The sequence below is a fragment of the Electrona antarctica genome (assembly GCF_951216825.1).
Source record: "Electrona antarctica genome assembly, chromosome: 23".
Classification (NCBI taxonomy): Eukaryota; Metazoa; Chordata; class Actinopteri; order Myctophiformes; family Myctophidae; genus Electrona; species Electrona antarctica.
In genome coordinates, this window is record NC_136804.1 from 36927238 (window position 1) to 36946636 (window position 19399).

At 44.0% G+C, this 19399-nt stretch overlaps 1 protein-coding gene across 1 annotated transcript; it reads left to right on the forward strand.

The window, feature by feature from the left end:
* Positions 1-615: 615 nt before the first annotated feature.
* Positions 616-18962, forward strand: redic1 (regulator of DNA class I crossover intermediates 1; the record flags this gene model as incomplete). The annotated part of the gene is made up of 15 exons (XM_079494790.1): positions 616-625; positions 713-752; positions 1042-1201; positions 1331-1472; positions 2660-2708; positions 2888-3020; positions 4038-4135; positions 5049-5179; positions 9640-9785; positions 10171-10240; positions 13461-13512; positions 14277-14304; positions 15859-15947; positions 17893-18254; positions 18698-18962. The coding sequence occupies exons 2-15, from the start codon at positions 723-725 to the stop codon at positions 18960-18962; spliced, it is 1755 nt and encodes a 584-aa protein (XP_079350916.1). The 5' UTR covers positions 616-625; positions 713-722.
* Positions 18963-19399: the final 437 nt, after the last annotated feature.

Sequence of the window (19399 nt, forward strand, 5' to 3'; positions counted from 1 at the left end):
ATTAGTTTAGTCTCGCCAACACAGTTAGTATTAAAAGGTCAAGGTGGATATATATATATATTATATACCACACGATTCTTATAGCAAAAGAAACGAAACGATTTGCACAAAACTAGTAAACTAAACACACGTTTTAAACGAGGGGGGGACTCGTTTTGAAGGTGCACGACGCCCGTTTCCGCCATGGTTTCCGCCATGGTTGGGTTGGCTAATATATATATATATATATCCGCTCTAGACCGGATCAGAAAACGGAAAAGCGAGTTGATCAGTCTGTAGTTCTGTACCTTAGAGTATATATTATATTAATATCTATATACTCTAAGCCTAAGGTAAGGTCTGTACCTTATATGGTCTGTACAGGCAGAATATTATAATTACAGCTAGGCTACGCGGCTGCAACTCAAGCGAGGCTAATTGCTGCTAGCTCATCAACAATACACGCACGCCACGCATTCTCCGCGCGCACGCACGCACGCACACACACACACACACACACACACACACACACACACACACACACACTTAACTTTGTGTATTATCAATGTGGTTTTATGATTGAGTATTATATGCAAGTGCCAATTTCGTTTCTACAGTGAAAAATGAACTGGGTTGGTGGTTCAAGGTAAAACAACAGACAAAACACTGTTATGCTAGTTAACAAATATATAGTGTTTTAATATGTTAATATTAATGCTGTGTCTGTCCACAGGAAGCGCTATATGGTGAGAAATGACGTCAAGAAGCAAAAGGTGAAAAACGTGAATAATTCAGTAGTAGACTTAGACTACAATATTTGTCATTACTTATTTAAACATTCAAATACAGCTGGCTGGTTCAATTACCTTTAAACTCTGGATTTGATTATGTTCTGGACTGCATGGTTCATGCAGGAGTAATATGGTTTGAGAAGTTATTTTCTGGTTCATTATTTTTGAAAACCATCTATTATTGGAGCATCCCCAATGAGCCTGGACCAAAAAATAAATAAATATAGTAACACTGAGGATTTTACTGTGTTCTGTTTGTGATTCTGTTCAGGAGTTCTTTCAGAAGCAGCGAATGCAACAGAAGATGCAGAGTTTGGGTCTTAATCCTCTGTCCACCCCCACTAGAGAAGCTACACCGCAGCTACACCACAGCATGGACCTGGTCACACTGTTTATGGTCAACCAGATCTCATCCAAGAAACTACAAAAAGGTGTGATATATACAGGTGTATACACACACGCACGCGCACAGTGCACACACACACACACACACACACTGACACACACACACACACACACTTAATGTCCTCGTGCAAATAATAAACATTGGATTATTTCAGAATCTTCAGATCCTCCTAGGTCGACGACTGCTCTTATTAAGTCTAAAGGCCTCAAGTTCACAAGAAATGATCCATTGGAGCTTCCCATGAGCCCCGGTCCTCCATCACAGCTAAACCTGGTTGAGAGTCAGCCTCATTACAGGTAGTTATGCTCAAGTCACATATCATTGTACGGTGGTGTCGTTGCTCACCAAAACCTGCTTGTTCATTGTAAAAGGTTATATTCCAGTATTGAAGTCATTTTTGTATCGATAACAAAGTTATGTGTGTGTTTTATTATGAGTTAAAATATTTTAGGTTAAAAGTGATCAAGGACTCTCAGTATCATCTGGCCTTGGCCAGGTTCTACTTTTTAGTTTTTATACCATAGCAGCATCCCATACATACATGATTGATTGAAAAATGTATTCACAGTTTGTAGAATGGGTACAGCTCAAAAGACGTCAATACGAAAACTGCTATAGAGGGTATGCGCGTGACATCATCATCATACCTGGAAGTTATGCGGGAATGCCTACTGAGTGGCAAAACACTACTTTCTGGCCTTGACAGCCCATTCATCCAAACAGAAAAGTCCTATTTGATTGCATTCAATGACTTTAAACAACATTAAATTCACTTTGCCACTCGATTTGCCACTCGATCTGCCACTCGATCTGCCATTCACTTTATGCATGCGCATACCCTCTATTGACTGCTATATTGAGGATATAACCAGGAAAAGCACTAAGACTTGTTTACATCATGGTCCTCCATTTTCAATTCATCAGACATTTAGAGACGTACAAATAAACACATATATGGGGAAAAAAAGGAAACCATCATATATATACAGTTAAAGAAAGTAAAAAAGGGGGGAAAACTTCTAGGGAGTCTAGGGATTCACATTCTTAATGGCCGTTGGTAGGCCGTTCCACATTATAGTGGCATACGTAGGAGCGAAATCTATTTAACTCCTTGTTTGAGCCGAATCTGGGTTGCACGTGATTTGTTGCCCTCCCTCTGGTGTTGTGATTGTGGACTTCATGACATTACCCCATCTCCATCCAACCATCCATCCATCCATCATCCATCTATCCATCCATCCTCCAAATGAATTCACTTCACATTTCACACGTGATTTGATTCACAGTTCCTTGTCCTTCAGTCACCAAGAGTTCCCTCTGAGGTGGCTTTGTAAAAACATCTCTACAGTCATCGTTTCAGTCATACTCAAAGTCATAACCATGTCTTTATACTGTAATTATAGTATAATTACAGCATTAAACTGCAGTATATGCTAGCTTCAGTAATGTCGTATTGTATTGAATTCTAATGACGTGTAACCAGCTTTCTGAAGAGACAGAGAAACCACTGCGTTCCACAGCAGTACCAACAGGTTAGTTAATTTTATACTGTGTGTTTTTGGTTTAGGTTTTATACTTTACAATGCCTGAAGTTATGCAACAAATAATTTTGCCCAAGAGAGACAAAAAAAAAAGTATTTTGTTCGATTTTGTTTGTTTCCATTGTGTTCGCTTTCAGAGTTAAATGTACTGTGTTCTTTTTGTCCCCCAGCTGTCACCTGTGCAGGAGTCAGGCTATTCAGCAAGTTCAGACAACAGCATGTCTGACTACCGGCCACACCGAACTGACAAACACAGTCCCTGCTCCTCCGGCTCAGGCTCATCAGGTCAACAACAACATCAAGGTTTGCATTTTTGTCTTAAATTTCAGTTTCAGTCGCTAGTTAAAATTAGTTTTTGCAAAGTCTTACTTTAGTTTTTATTGCATTTAGTGTTGGTTGAAATTCACGAAGGTCAGGATTTTTTTGTTATAAACAAAACATCATGGTATATAAAACGACATATTCACAGAGTTACAACTGGCACTGGTAAGTTTCATATCCCAAAAATACGTACAAATAAAAAGAAATTCACAACCATTTGCGCTGATGTCCATATTTGGGCGTAATCCACCCACCCATCCAGCCCTTAACTATAACAACCATCAGCAGCATTCATATTTTACAGTATTTAACTGTATATGGTATAATGTTTATGCCGTGGCTTGCCATCTGTGCCAGGGTTCGTGTGTAATAATCCCACAAACCACTGGACCTACAGTATCAGTATCAGCCTGTGTCCACAGGCACACACTATGACCCGGTTTCAGGTAAGGTTCTCAGAAACCAATTTGGGTCCTGCTCAGGAGGTAGTATTAACTCTGTGTACTAAATACTCAGAACTTACACTTTCATAATGTTTCTAAAATAGGGAAAAATCTACAAGCTCAAGGCACTGTTTTGCTGAGTTGAGTTCTATTAAATGATGTACCTCCCCTCCCCCTTCACGGGTGATTCAGGTTATAATGGAAAACATAGTAGGCTTTATAGGCCTGACGTCGAAATTAAAAAAACGTTCGCTCTGAAAGAATATATATTCAAAGATTTGTGCCACATTTTTACGATTTTTCAAAAATAGCAGACCTACAAGCTCGTAGCGCGCCACTCGTGGCACGCTATGAGCTTGTAGATCTGCTATTTTTCAATAGCTAAAGTATAACATAATGCTTAGTTAAAACACCAAAAGGGGTTCCCGTCCAGAATGGGTTAAAAACTAAAAGGAACTTCACGGGTTCTAGAAGGTTATCCCTCATAGTTGAAAAGAGCTAATACTTGACATAATAAATTAAATGAAGGTGAATTGAGGATTGTTCTTTTTCTCAGGACCGTTTCTGTTGCAGTCACAACTCCAGCAGAGAAGCCAAACCCAGACACACTGCTCCCCTCCACCCTGGGCAACCCCAGGACCGGAGCAGAACCAGGTACATCTCTTTTTACCGCGTGCGCACCATTCTTGAGCTCCCAAATGGTATTTATAAGCGCACGCACGCACGCATGCACGGTCACACACACACACACACACACACACACACACACACACACACACACACACACACACACAAATACAGATATTTACATTTTATAGCACACTGCTGCAGATATAAGGCAGGTGGTAATAATATGACTATGTCATCATTTCTTGTTTCTAATTCATAGATCGGTTACTACGATAATAGCAGATACATCATACCCATAAGTCCACAATGTGTTGCCTCGGGCACCTTGCGAGTTTGTAGACCCGCTATTTTCTTTATTTTCTTGCTTGTAGTGTGAAGATTGGCTTACAGTGGGGTCCCATATCTTTCTTCCTCAGTCTCAAAGTGACATTTATCAGAACCCAGAGGTACCTCTGTTAGACACACCCACAGACCCACCCCCAGATTCTCAGCCACACCCACAGGTTTATTTTAATATGTGGAGTGGCCATTCAACCACCAGGTGGGGATGGGACTGTATATAGATTAATACATCATAATCATAATTCCTCAGGTAGGACATTCTTGGTTCTTCAACATTCTCAGGGAGCTACAGTATATCAAATCAACGCCATCATTTTGAAACCTTGTTCCTGCGTTATTCCAGATATAGTATTTACAAGTATTAGTATTCAATATTTAAATCAGGAATCCGCTCTGCTAAGAAGAAAACCACATTAACATAATTGTGTCCAGACAGGGAAGATATTGGGCCCAGGAGCTTCAGGCAGTACTACTCAGTATAAAAAGGGGCATTATTTTATTAAAAAACAATAAACATAGAAAGATGAAATGTGGAGAAACAAGCGCCAGCGACAATTTACAGTCTTATATATCTTTGTTTTGTTTGTTTTAATAGTTCAGACCGTTCTCCCAGCCGAGAGGTATGAATCACTCTACGCCTTCCTGGCCAGGAGGATCCAACACACCCCAGTTCCAGGCTGACATCCCAACTGTAGCTAGAGTCCTGTTTGGAAGTTCAGAACACCAGTGAGAGTTCCATTTATAATTTGGGAATGAGTCATTTACTTGTTTGTTTGTTTGTTTGTTTGTTTGTTAGTTACTTTGTTTTTATAATTTACACGCCATCTCCCTTTATCTTTTACTCATTAACTCTTTAATTTATTCGTTCATTTTGTCTGAATGGGTTTATTCTGATATCTTTCAACCAAGGTTCATGTTGTAAAAAAAGAAATATTTAGCCACTTGTTCGAATCCCCCCGCCCCCCTGTCAAAAATGACTAAAATTTGCTAAAATGAAAGAAAGCAGCAAATGAAAGAAATTAACACAATTTTTTTACTTTCTCTAATAGATAAAAACAAAGTTGTCTTTTAAGCAAAAGCATTGCAGCTATGAAGGGGCAATGCCATTTCTATCCACCAGAGGGTGCTAGTGTTCACTTGTTCAACTAAACAATGGTTGGTTACTTGGTTCTATTGGTTTACTAACTTAAAATAACCTGGAAATTCCTGCAGGAAAGTTAATGTTTTAAACAAAATAATTAATACATAACAGACAACTCCCTCAATGCTTACTACCTCGGACCATATGTCCGAGGTAGTAAGCCTTGCAGAGCCATGAGGCCCATAGGGCAGGAGCCTATCTCCTGTTTCTGTAGCCATGAGGCCCATAGGGCAGGAGCCTATCTCCTGTTTCTGTAGCCATGAGGCCCATAGGACAGGAGCCTATCTCCTGTTTCTGTAGCCATGAGGCTCATAGGGGCAGGAGCCTATCTCCTGTTTCTGTAGCCATGAGGCCCATAGGACAGGAGCCTATCTCCTGTTTCTGTAGCCATGAGGCCCATAGGGCAGGAGCCTATCTCCTGTTTCTGTAGCCATGAGGCCCATAGGGCAGGAGCCTATCTCCTGTTTCTGTAGCCATGAGGCCCATAGGACAGGAGCCTATCTCCTGTTTCTGTAGCCATGCGGCCCATAGGACAGGAGCCTATCTCCTGTTTCTGTAGCCATGAGGCCCATAGGACAGGAGCCTATCTCCTGTTTCTGTAGCCATGAGGCCCATAGGACAGGAGCCTATCTCCTGTTTCTGTAGCCATGAGGCCCATAGGGCAGGAGCCTATCTCCTGTTTCTGTAGCCATGAGGCCCATAGGGCAGGAGCCTATCTCCTGTTTCTGTAGCCATGAGGCCCATAGGACAGGAGCCTATCTCCTGTTTCTGTAGCCATGCGGCCCATAGGACAGGAGCCTATCTCCTGTTTCTGTAGCCATGAGGCCCATAGGACAGGAGCCTATCTCCTGTTTCTGTAGCCATGAGGCCCATAGGACAGGAGCCTATCTCCTGTTTCTGTAGCCATGAGGCCCATAGGACAGGAGCCTATCTCCTGTTTCTGTAGCCATGAGGCCCATAGGGCAGGAGCCTATCTCCTGTTTCTGTAGCCATGAGGCCCATAGGACAGGAGCCTATCTCCTGTTTCTGTAGCCATGAGGCCCATAGGACAGGAGCATATCTCCTGTTTCTGTAGCCATGAGGCCCATAGGACAGGAGCCTATCTCCTGTTTCTGTAGCCATGAGGCCCATAGGACAGGAGCCTATCTCCTGTTTCTGTAGCCATGAGGCCCATAGGACAGGAGCCTATCTCCTGTTTCTGTAGCCATGAGGCCCATAGGACAGGAGCCTATCTCCTGTTTCTGTAGCCATGAGGCCCATAGGACAGGAGCCTATCTCCTGTTTCTGTAGCCATGAGGCCCATAGGGGCAGGAGCCTATCTCCTGTTTCTGTAGCCATGAGGCCCATAGGGGCAGGAGCCTATCTCCTGTTTCTGTAGCCATGAGGCCCATAGGACAGGAGCCTATCTCCTGTTTCTGTAGCCATGAGGCCCATAGGGGCAGGAGCCTATCTCCTGTTTCTGTAGCCATGAGGCCCATAGGACAGGAGCCTATCTCCTGTTTCTGTAGCCATGAGGCCCATAGGACAGGAGCCTATCTCCTGTTTCTGTAGCCATGAGGCCCATAGGACAGGAGCCTATCTCCTGTTTCTGTAGCCATGAGGCCCATAGGACAGGAGCCTATCTCCTGTTTCTGTAGCCATGAGGCCCATAGGACAGGAGCCTATCTCCTGTTTCTGTAGCCATGAGGCCCATAGGGCAGGAGCCTATCTCCTGTTTCTGTAGCCATGAGGCCCATAGGACAGGAGCCTATCTCCTGTTTCTGTAGCCATGAGGCCCATAGGACAGGAGCATATCTCCTGTTTCTGTAGCCATGAGGCCCATAGGACAGGAGCCTATCTCCTGTTTCTGTAGCCATGAGGCCCATAGGACAGGAGCCTATCTCCTGTTTCTGTAGCCATGAGGCCCATAGGACAGGAGCCTATCTCCTGTTTCTGTAGCCATGAGGCCCATAGGACAGGAGCCTATCTCCTGTTTCTGTAGCCATGAGGCCCATAGGACAGGAGCCTATCTCCTGTTTCTGTAGCCATGAGGCCCATAGGGGCAGGAGCCTATCTCCTGTTTCTGTAGCCATGAGGCCCATAGGACAGGAGCCTATCTCCTGTTTCTGTAGCCATGAGGCCCATAGGACAGGAGCCTATCTCCTGTTTCTGTAGCCATGAGGCCCATAGGACAGGAGCCTATCTCCTGTTTCTGTAGCCATGAGGCCCATAGGGCAGGAGCCTATCTCCTGTTTCTGTAGCCATGAGGCCCATAGGACAGGAGCCTATCTCCTGTTTCTGTAGCCATGAGGCCCATAGGACAGGAGCATATCTCCTGTTTCTGTAGCCATGAGGCCCATAGGACAGGAGCCTATCTCCTGTTTCTGTAGCCATGAGGCCCATAGGACAGGAGCCTATCTCCTGTTTCTGTAGCCATGAGGCCCATAGGACAGGAGCCTATCTCCTGTTTCTGTAGCCATGAGGCCCATAGGACAGGAGCCTATCTCCTGTTTCTGTAGCCATGAGGCCCATAGGACAGGAGCCTATCTCCTGTTTCTGTAGCCATGAGGCCCATAGGGGCAGGAGCCTATCTCCTGTTTCTGTAGCCATGAGGCCCATAGGGGCAGGAGCCTATCTCCTGTTTCTGTAGCCATGAGGCCCATAGGACAGGAGCCTATCTCCTGTTTCTGTAGCCATGAGGCCCATAGGGGCAGGAGCCTATCTCCTGTTTCTGTAGCCATGAGGCCCATAGGACAGGAGCCTATCTCCTGTTTCTGTAGCCATGAGGCCCATAGGACAGGAGCCTATCTCCTGTTTCTGTAGCCATGAGGCCCATAGGGCAGGAGCCTATCTCCTGTTTCTGTAGCCATGAGGCCCATAGGGGCAGGAGCCTATCTCCTGTTTCTGTAGCCATGAGGCCCATAGGGGCAGGAGCCTATCTCCTGTTTCTGTAGCCATGAGGCCCATAGGGGCAGGAGCCTATCTCCTGTTTCTGTAGCCATGAGGCCCATAGGGCAGGAGCCCATCTCCTGTTTCTGTAGCCATGAGGCCCATAGGGCAGGAGCCTATCTCCTGTTTCTGTAGCCATGAGGCCCATAGGGCAGGAGCCCATCTCCTGTTTCTGTAGCCATGAGGCCCATAGGGGCAGGAGCCTATCTCCTGTTTCTGTAGCCATGAGGCCCATAGGGGCAGGAGCCTATCTCCTGTTTCTGTAGCCATGAGGCCCATAGGGCAGGAGCCTATCTCCTGTTTCTGTAGCCATGAGGCCCATAGGGGCAGGAGCCTATCTCCTGTTTCTGTAGCCATGAGGCCCATAGGACAGGAGCCTATCTCCTGTTTCTGTAGCCATGAGGCCCATAGGGGCAGGAGCCTATCTCCTGTTTCTGTAGCCATGAGGCCCATCCCTCTGTGATGGATTTGTTTGTGTTTACATTGAATCTCTGTTCAACAGAGTGTAGTCTATTGGCTAATAAAAGGCTCTAAATGTCCGTGCTGCTCCAGTGTCCTCTCCTCCTTCTGTGCAACTTATGTCCTTGTCCCTGTGAAGCACCGGATCAGCCGTTCCAGGCTTGAGGCGCGTTGGTAGATCCCCTTTGTTCCTAAAAAGAATGTAATGTTTGTTTTGACACCGTTTGTTTTACATCATCATTATATCACCTAATCATAGCAACATGAGTTAGGGGCGACTCACACGGTCGCAACAGATTGATGTATGCTTGTTGTATGAGACTTGTTTACTGATGCAAGCTCTCAATTCATTTCCAATGGGAGTCACATGGTTTGACACAACATTTGTGTTGTATGAGGGGGTGGGGGGCAGTCGAAACACAGCCGAAAGCCATACAACAAAAATGTTGTGTCAAACCATGTGACTCCCATTGGAAATGCATTGACACTTACCCTTTGTTTACATCTAGCATGCATCTAGCATGCATCAATGTTGTATGCTAGATGCGAAGGTGTGAGTCAGGCCTTAGACTTTAATATATTAGCGCCCCTCACTTCACACAGGTGTGATTTTTCATTAACTACTTAACTACTCCAGTATATGTCTCTGTCATTCCAGCAGCACAGAAGTCAGAGATGCAGTCGGCTTCTCCCTCAACCAATCCGAGGACAAAGAGCCCGTGCTAGCCTTCACTCTTAACCAATCAAATGCGGAGGAGCAGTTTGAAGAGGGACTTTTCCCGTGTTTCAGCAACAAGGAGTTTGGTAGTGGAGCTTGGACAACTGTTGACAATGTTTCACTTCTTTTAGAGCCTGACCTATCTATCTATCTATCTATCTATCTATCTATCTATCTATCTATCTATCTATCTATCTATCTATCTATCTATCTATCTATCTATCTATCTATCCATCTATCCATCCATCCATCCATCCATCCATCCATCCATCCATCCATCCATCCATCCATCCATCCATCCATCCATCCATCCATCCATCCATCCATCCATCCATCCATCCATCCATCCATCCATCCATCCCGCCCATAATTGTCATCTGACCCAAACATCTAGCATCGGTTCTGGCTCTGTATTCTGTCCAATGCGCAGGGTGCCGTCCTCTTGACTCTGATGAACGTTCATCTCAACAGGTCCGTTTGGAGCAGAGAAACCAAACATGTATCTCACACAGAAAACCCCAGGCACATCGTCAAGTACAGAGTATGTATCTCACACAGAAAACCCCAGGCACATCGTCAAGTACAGAGTATGTATCTCACACAGAAAACCCCAGGCACATCGTCAAGTACAGAGTATGTATCTCACACAGAAAACCCCAGGCACATCGTCAAGTACAGAGTATGTATCTCACACAGAAAACCCCAGGCACATCGTCAAGTACAGAGTATGTATCTCACACAGAAAACCCCAGGCACATCGTCAAGTACAGAGTATGTATCTCACACAGAAAACCCCAGGCACATCGTCAAGTACAGAGTATGCATTCCTCACACAGAAAACCCCAGGCACATCGTCAAGTACAGAGTATGTATCTCACACAGAAAACCCCAGGCACATCGTCAAGTACAGAGTATGTATCTCACACAGAAAACCCCAGGCACATCGTCAAGTACAGAGTATGTATCTCACACAGAAAACCCCAGGCACATCGTCAAGTACAGAGTATGTATCTCACACAGAAAACCCCAGGCACATCGTCAAGTACAGAGTATGCATTCCTCACACAGAAAACCCCAGGCACATCGTCAAGTACAGAGTATGTATCTCACACAGAAAACCCCAGGCACATCGTCAAGTACAGAGTATGTATCTCACACAGAAAACCCCAGGCACATCGTCAAGTACAGAGTATGTATCTCACACAGAAAACCCCAGGCACATCGTCAAGTACAGAGTATGCATTCCTCACACAGAAAACCCCAGGCACATCGTCAAGTACAGAGTATGCATTCCTCACACAGAAAACCCCAGGCACATCGTCAAGTACAGAGTATGCATTCCTCACACAGAAAACCCCAGGCACATCGTCAAGTACAGAGTATGCATTTCTCACACAGAAAACCCCAGGCACATCGTCAAGTACAGAGTATGCATTCCTCACACAGAAAACCCCAGGCACATCGTCAAGTACAGAGTATGCATTTCTCACACAGAAAACCCCAGGCACATCGTCAAGTACAGAGTATGTATCTCACACAGAAAACCCCAGGCACATCGTCAAGTACAGAGTATGTATCTCACACAGAAAACCCCAGGCACATCGTCAAGTACAGAGTATGCATTTCTCACACAGAAAACCCCAGGCACATCGTCAAGTACAGAGTATGCATTCCTCACACAGAAAACCCCAGGCACATCGTCAAGTACAGAGTATGCATTTCTCACACAGAAAACCCCAGGCACATCGTCAAGTACAGAGTATGCATTCCTCACACAGAAAACCCCAGGCACATCGTCAAGTACAGAGTATGTATCTCACACAGAAAACCCCAGGCACATCGTCAAGTACAGAGTATGCATTCCTCACACAGAAAACCCCAGGCACATCGTCAAGTACAGAGTATGTATCTCACACAGAAAACCCCAGGCACATCGTCAAGTACAGAGTATGTATCTCACACAGAAAACCCCAGGCACATCGTCAAGTACAGAGTATGCATTCCTCACACAGAAAACCCCAGGCACATCGTCAAGTACAGAGTATGTATCTCACACAGAAAACCCCAGGCACATCGTCAAGTACAGAGTATGCATTCCTCACACAGAAAACCCCAGGCACATCGTCAAGTACAGAGTATGCATTCCTCACACAGAAAACCCCAGGCACATCGTCAAGTACAGAGTATGTATCTCACACAGAAAACCCCAGGCACATCGTCAAGTACAGAGTATGTATCTCACACAGAAAACCCCAGGCACATCGTCAAGTACAGAGTATGTATCTCACACAGAAAACCCCAGGCACATCGTCAAGTACAGAGTATGTATCTCACACAGAAAACCCCAGGCACATCGTCAAGTACAGAGTATGTATCTCACACAGAAAACCCCAGGCACATCGTCAAGTACAGAGTATGTATCTCACACAGAAAACCCCAGGCACATCGTCAAGTACAGAGTATGTATCTCACACAGAAAACCCCAGGCACATCGTCAAGTACAGAGTATGCATTCCTCACACAGAAAACCCCAGGCACATCGTCAAGTACAGAGTATGCATTCCTCACACAGAAAACCCCAGGCACATCGTCAAGTACAGAGTATGTATCTCACACAGAAAACCCCAGGCACATCGTCAAGTACAGAGTATGTATCTCACACAGAAAACCCCAGGCACATCGTCAAGTACAGAGTATGTATCTCACACAGAAAACCCCAGGCACATCGTCAAGTACAGAGTATGTATCTCACACAGAAAACCCCAGGCACATCGTCAAGTACAGAGTATGTATCTCACACAGAAAACCCCAGGCACATCGTCAAGTACAGAGTATGTATCTCACACAGAAAACCCCAGGCACATCGTCAAGTACAGAGTATGTATCTCACACAGAAAACCCCAGGCACATCGTCAAGTACAGAGTATGTATCTCACACAGAAAACCCCAGGCACATCGTCAAGTACAGAGTATGCATTCCTCACACAGAAAACCCCAGGCACATCGTCAAGTACAGAGTATGTATCTCACACAGAAAACCCCAGGCACATCGTCAAGTACAGAGTATGTATCTCACACAGAAAACCCCAGGCACATCGTCAAGTACAGAGTATGCATTTCTCAATCACAATGATTAAATATCGTTGCTATCGGGGCAGAAACCTTGTATCTTCTCCATGTTTAAACCTTTTATGTTTTTTTCCCGTAAATGAACACCCTATACTCATATGTCATAGTGTCACACAAAAGGAGCTCGTAGATCGGCAATGTTTTGGGGTGCCTTTCGGGCGCAGTACTTAGTTTAGACAGTTTTTGGTTTAGACTAGTCATTGGTTAGACCAGTCATTAGTCCTACAACTACAACCTATCTCAAACCCTCACCCTAAACCTAACCTCCCACGGGGCAGCACACCTAAACCTAACCTTAACCCATGTCTAACCAGTGACTATAGTCTAAACTAAGTATGCACCCCATGTTTTGGGCTATTTCTTTTTCCGTTCTAAAGCCAAGGCAAAGTGAATGTGGTTAAGTGGGTTTTATAAATATTTAAGCATTGAAAAGTATTATCAAGAGTTCGTGACTAAATATGAACTATATTGGATCCGTCAGATCAGGTTCTTTTTTCCCCCATTTCCTGAAAAGTAATGTTTTGGACATACGAGGTTTCCACCCGACAGCGATGGCGATATGTTATTATGGGAATGTCACATTTGGATTGGTCGATTTGGGTGATTGACATTTAGTTTCTGTCCTATCACAGAGCTGCTGCGGTTTCACAGTACGTGGACCCTGAACGCAATTCCTTCACACAGGTATAATATGGATATCCTTACTTTTCTACATATTTCATTCTTTATTTAGTTTTGTTAGTTTTTTTCACAAATTAATGCCTATTTTTATACTTTTTTTTAATAATATATATATATTTTTTATACTATATGACATTGTCATTAGAGCAAAAACAGCCAATCTACATGCACATCGTAACAACATTGATCTGTAGATCTTCTACTTTTGGTGTTTTAAGCATTCTGTTCTACTTTAGCTATTGAAAAATAGCAGATCTACAAGTTCATAGCGTGCCACAGAGTGGCGCGCTACGAGCTTGTAGGTCTGCTATTTTTGAAAAGTCGTGAAAATGTGGTGCAAATCTTTGAATATATATTATTTCAGAGCGAACGTTTTTAACTCAAATCTTTGCTTATGGGGGGTTCCTGGAACAACATCTTTTCAGATGGGGGTCGGCGGCCAATTACATATATTTTTGGGGGTCCTTGACATGAAAATGTTTGAGAACGACTGACATAGAAACATGGGTTTTTCAGAAAACTGTCAGGATTTAGAAGACATTTGTAGAATCGGTCTCGGTCGAAATGGGTTAAGTTATTTTGGAGTGTTTTGTGTTTTTGTTTTCACTTTCAACCTGCATGGCGACCCTATTCTGGGCATGTTACCATAGGCAAAACATTCCAAAAACTAAAAATAGCTCATATTTAAATAGAAATATCGACCACACATTTTGGGCTTGTTTGAGAACACACACAACATTAACATGTCCGATATGTTTCACTGACAGTTCTCCAGCTGCATCGACGTCAGACCTTGTAAGTATCCAACTAGACTATCCATTATTTCCTCCAATACTTTTTCCACAAAATCGAAAAGTGTGTTTATATATAATGTATATATTTAGTTGCACAACATGGAAATAGTGAAAATAGCTAATGTACGAGCTAATACAAAAGTCATTATTTTATTAAATGATCAATATTATTGATAATTATTTTCTAATTAATGAAATCAATTAGTTTGATTAAATGATGGCTTCCCCTATTTTCAATCATATCTTCGTATCATCGTACCCCACTAATGCTCATTATCAGATGCCACTATAGAGTCTATAAGTATCGGGGCGGCGGTGGCTCAGGGGTAGGGCTCAGGTCCTTTGACAAACAATGTTCTAATATGAGAAATAAGGTAAAATAAACATGAAATATGAAATAAACACGGGGCGGGGCGAGATATCCGTGAGTTGGGGCGAGATATCCGTGAGTTGGGGCGAGCTGTCCACGCTTTGGGGGCGGGCTCTCCACGGCTCGGGGCGAGCCGTCTTCACTTTTCGAAATGCTGTGGCGAGCCGTCTTCACTTTTCGCCGGGGCGAGTTGGAAAAGGGGCGAGATGACCTGGTACCGAGTGGCTGGATGGAAACCGCAAGGTTTCCAGTTCGAACCCTGTGGGCTCCCCCAGAGTTAGTGTCGAAGTGTCCTTGAGCCAAGACACTGAACCCCTAATTGCTCCTGATGTGTGCTGGTTGGTACCTTGCATGGTTTCGGCTGCCATCAGTGTATGAATGGGTGAATGTAATGCACAATCTATGTAAAGCGCCTTGGATAAAGGCGCTATATAAATGCTCCATTTACCAAGCATCAGAGGTGGGCTGTGGGTGGTCCGTCCAGAAACTCCATGCCAATAGAAACTATACAGCCTTTCTCTTCCTGGAAAGTTAGCACACCGGAATAGAAGCCATTGCATTAATGTAGCAAATTCCAAATGTGCCGCCCTATACCGATGATGTCACTGGTAGGCAGGTTCCTGAACCTCCTCTTAGGCATAGAATGAGTAAACAGAAATGGTGTCATCATAATAATGTGCATTAGTGAGGAACAATTATATGAAGATAGGTTGAAAATGGTCGTTTAACTGTCCCAAAGTCTTTAGTGCATGGTGTATGTGCTATACCAGGGGTTCTCAACCCGTGGGTCGCGACCCCTCGGGGGGTCGCCAAAATATTTTAGGGGGTTCCCAAATTATTAAAAAAAAAAAAAAAAATGTTATTTTTTTAAATTTTATTTTCACAATTTTTCAAAAATAGCAGACCTACAAGCTCGTAGCGCGCCACTCGGTGGCGCGCTATGAGCTTGTAGATCTGCTATTTTTCAATAGCTAAATTATAACAATGCTTAAAACACCAAAAGGGGTTCCCGCCCCAAATGGTTTAAGGTTATTGTAGCAGTCAATTTATATTGGGGGTCGGGAGGGGGCGGGGCGGGGGTCCCGAGACATTGCCAAAGCATTTCCGGGGGTCCCCGGCCAAAAACGTTGAGAACCCCTGTGCTATACAATAAAGGGTTTATTTTTGTTTTGGTTGGTCCCACAGCAGCACGCACCGGGCAGTTGGAGTGTTGTGAAACATCGCCAAGTTACTCTCCAAGGGCAGAAGGTTATTTAAGTTCAGATTCAGATGAAGTAAGTCAGTGGTTCTCAACCTTTTTTTTTTTTTTGCTCTGAAACACTAGCATATCATCACTGTCAGCCTGGTGGAAACCTTGTATGTCCAAAACCGTTCCTTCTTTATTCTTTTAAAAACAACTGAAAATAGTGAAAATATCGTCACGTTGTAAGTTTGTATAGATATGATATTTTCACAACTTTTGCGTGACACTCTTGTGTGATTTGATTTGATTAATTTACGACCAAACGTAACAAGTTGAATTTGTATTTGGACATACAAGGTTTCTGCCTGACAACAACGATATTTTAACAATCCTCAAGTGTTGTAGTTTCTCTAAACTGGACCCTCGTCTGGTTCTGAGAGACGGGTAGTGTGTGCAGGCTGGGTGGTGTGTGATAATCCAGTTGAATTGGTACGGCGACTGCGGCGGTGGCGGGCCCGGGAGAACAATAACGCGACACGAGACGGTATCACGCTAAAGCTTCACACAGTTTATTACACAAACAGGAACATATTATAGTGCTGGATCATAATGACGTGACAACAAGATATGAGACATAGAAACGTGACATGATAATGACTAATGCAGCAAGGCTGACCTTACGCTGAGATGTCTCTCGTAGCCTATGTATAAAGTATGCTACAGTACAGGCAGTACACAATACATATCAAGTACACTGTATCTCAAGTTCAAGTACACAGACTTAGATGTACTGTACATGGACAACTTATGACATAACATCAAGGACCAGCCCACCCCATCTCCCCACAAAAGTAAATTCTATTTTCTTTTGTAATATTTAACGTTAATGATCTATAAAGCCCGGGTTTTTATATATTTGTGCGCAGGTGTCACAGTCACACCAGTGGCGTATCCAGGAATTACGTTTTGGGCAGACAAGATGTGTCATTGTCGTCTCCCCGCGCACAATCGTAGCACTAAAGGTTTTCAAAGAGATACAGTATACCTGCCAGACAGTATAGGATACAAAGGCTGAAAGGCATGCATTTACATTCCCTCGCCTTATTGTAGATACGCATCTGTGTCACACACCGAAAATAGCCTGTGTACAGGTTAACTACGCATCACAAAAAAACATAGATAAAGATAGCCTGTGTACAGGTTAACCACGCATCACAAAGAAACATAGATAAAGTGGTGAAAATGATTGTGATGCCTAACTCATTTAGCTGGGGACCCCCTGAAGGACCCCTGGGGGTCCTCGGCTCCTCGCAGAAAACCACAGTTCTACAGCCTTCATCTGCAGGTTCAACTACCGTAATAGTGCAATAAAAAAAGCAATCTGATCGAATTATATGGCAAGATTGAAGATTGTGGCAGTCTCACCGCTCTGCATTCAGCAGGCGTAATTACTTTGATAATTAGATTAACCTTTCACCAAAATGTCAAGGCATAACTGATGCATTGTCATCTCATTTGATATATGAGTGAATGAAATGGAAAGTTTAATAACAAGATATTGAAAATATTTGTATTTCCATTGTACAGGGTGTCTGTGGGTCCTTCAAAATTGTTACATAGTCTTAAACTTATTACACGTTTAGTTTAACCCATTCTGGACGGGAACCCCTTTTGGTGTTTTAACTAAGCATAAAGGTCTCCACACACCGGGCGCGAATCGGATGCGAATTCGGATTTTTTAGCGGTGTTTCTCCAACACCGGAGAAAGGTGCAACCACCTTTATGTTATACTTTAGCTATTGAAAAATAGCTAAAGTATATATAAGCTCATAGCGCGCCACTCGGTGGCGCGCTATGAGCTTGTAGATCTGCTATTTTTTTTTTAATCGTGAAAATGCGGCACAAATCTTTGAATATATATTCTTTCAGAATACTTTTTTTTATTTCGACGTCAGGCCTAAATGGGTAAACAGTTATTTATGCTACATTAATGTATCGTGGTTCCAAATTACACGACACTCTCTTGCCTCTGTTAGGACGAAGGCGGACAGGCTGACTCGGACTCCTGTTATGCAGAGCAAGGCGTACGGACCCCCCAGTGGACCACTCCTCAACCAGCCACTGCAGAGCAAGGCATGCGGACCCCACAGTGGACCACTCCTCAACCAGCCACTGCAGAGCAAGGCGTGCGGACCCCACAGTGGACCACTCCTCAACCAGCCACTGCAGAGCAAGGCGTGCGGACCCCACAGTGGACCACTCCTCAACCAGCCACTGCAGAGCAAGGCGTGCGGACCCCACAGTGGACCACTCCTCAACCAGCCACTCAGAGAGCTGAGGGCAGCAGGCTGGGCTCTGACAGAGCGCCAGTGAGCAGCCAGGCTCAGTACAGGTCAAGGTTATCATCGTTTTGAGTTTTTCCATTCGTTTTTCTTTTTTTTTTTTACATTGTGTGAAAATGGTTTTCTAGTTTAGATGAGTTTTTTTATTATGTTTTGGTGTTAGATTTAGATTTTATTTATTGTAAATGTGCGTATTTGTCAGGGGGGTTGAGATTCAATAAGTACCGAAACATTGTGGAAATAGCAGAGCTACAAGCTCACAACGTAGATATGCGATTTTCCCTTTTAAACATTTTTTCAAAATGTGTGAAAATATTAGCCTGAAATATTGAAGACTAAAAGACTAAAACTAAGGACATTTGCACTGTGATTTTGTTCAGGTTTACTTTCGTACACACAATACAGTTTAAGTTAGTTATCACTTTTTGTAAAGCCTCAATGTCTTCGTAAAATGTTTTGTCAGTTTCTTTCGTCTCTAACCATAACAACCTTGGTTCAGGTCCTTCAAACCGGGCGAGTGCCTCCGCTGTAAAATGACCACAAGTGAAACCAGAGACGCAGGAACTCAGACGGTGGACGGTGCAGTACGGCAGACCTCTGAAGCCTCCACCCAGTGCAGCTCGCCACCACAAGACTCTGAAGCCTCCACCCAGTGCAGCTCGCCACCACAAGACTCTGAAGCCTCCACCCAGTGCAGCTCGCCACCACAAGACTATCACCCTCCCTTGTTGAGCGTAAGCAAAACACACAATGTTCACCAATAGCGAAAATAGCCTTCAGTATCTAAATTAGATCGGCTGTGTCTGGCTGCTATTGTTCAAAAATAGGACCGTAAGTGGTTATCTTATATTATCGTTGCTGTCGTTGAAGCCTCTTATCTCCATATTCCATATTTGCTTTTTGTTGAAATGAACGCCCTACAGTGTCACAGAAAAAGCATCCAAAGTAGCAGATCCGCAAGCTCGAAATGTAGCGCCAAGCGACGTGTTTTGAGCTAAATGTATATCTTCTACTTTTGCTATTTATTTTATTTGAATCCTGAACAGTTTTGGACATATGAGGTTTCCACCCGACAGAGACAATAGTCACGGTATGTATATACTACATGACAACCAGGAATAGTCTGGTGACCACCGGAGAGACGGGTGACAACCAGGAATAGTCTGGTGACCACCGGGGAGACAGGTGACAACCAGGACTA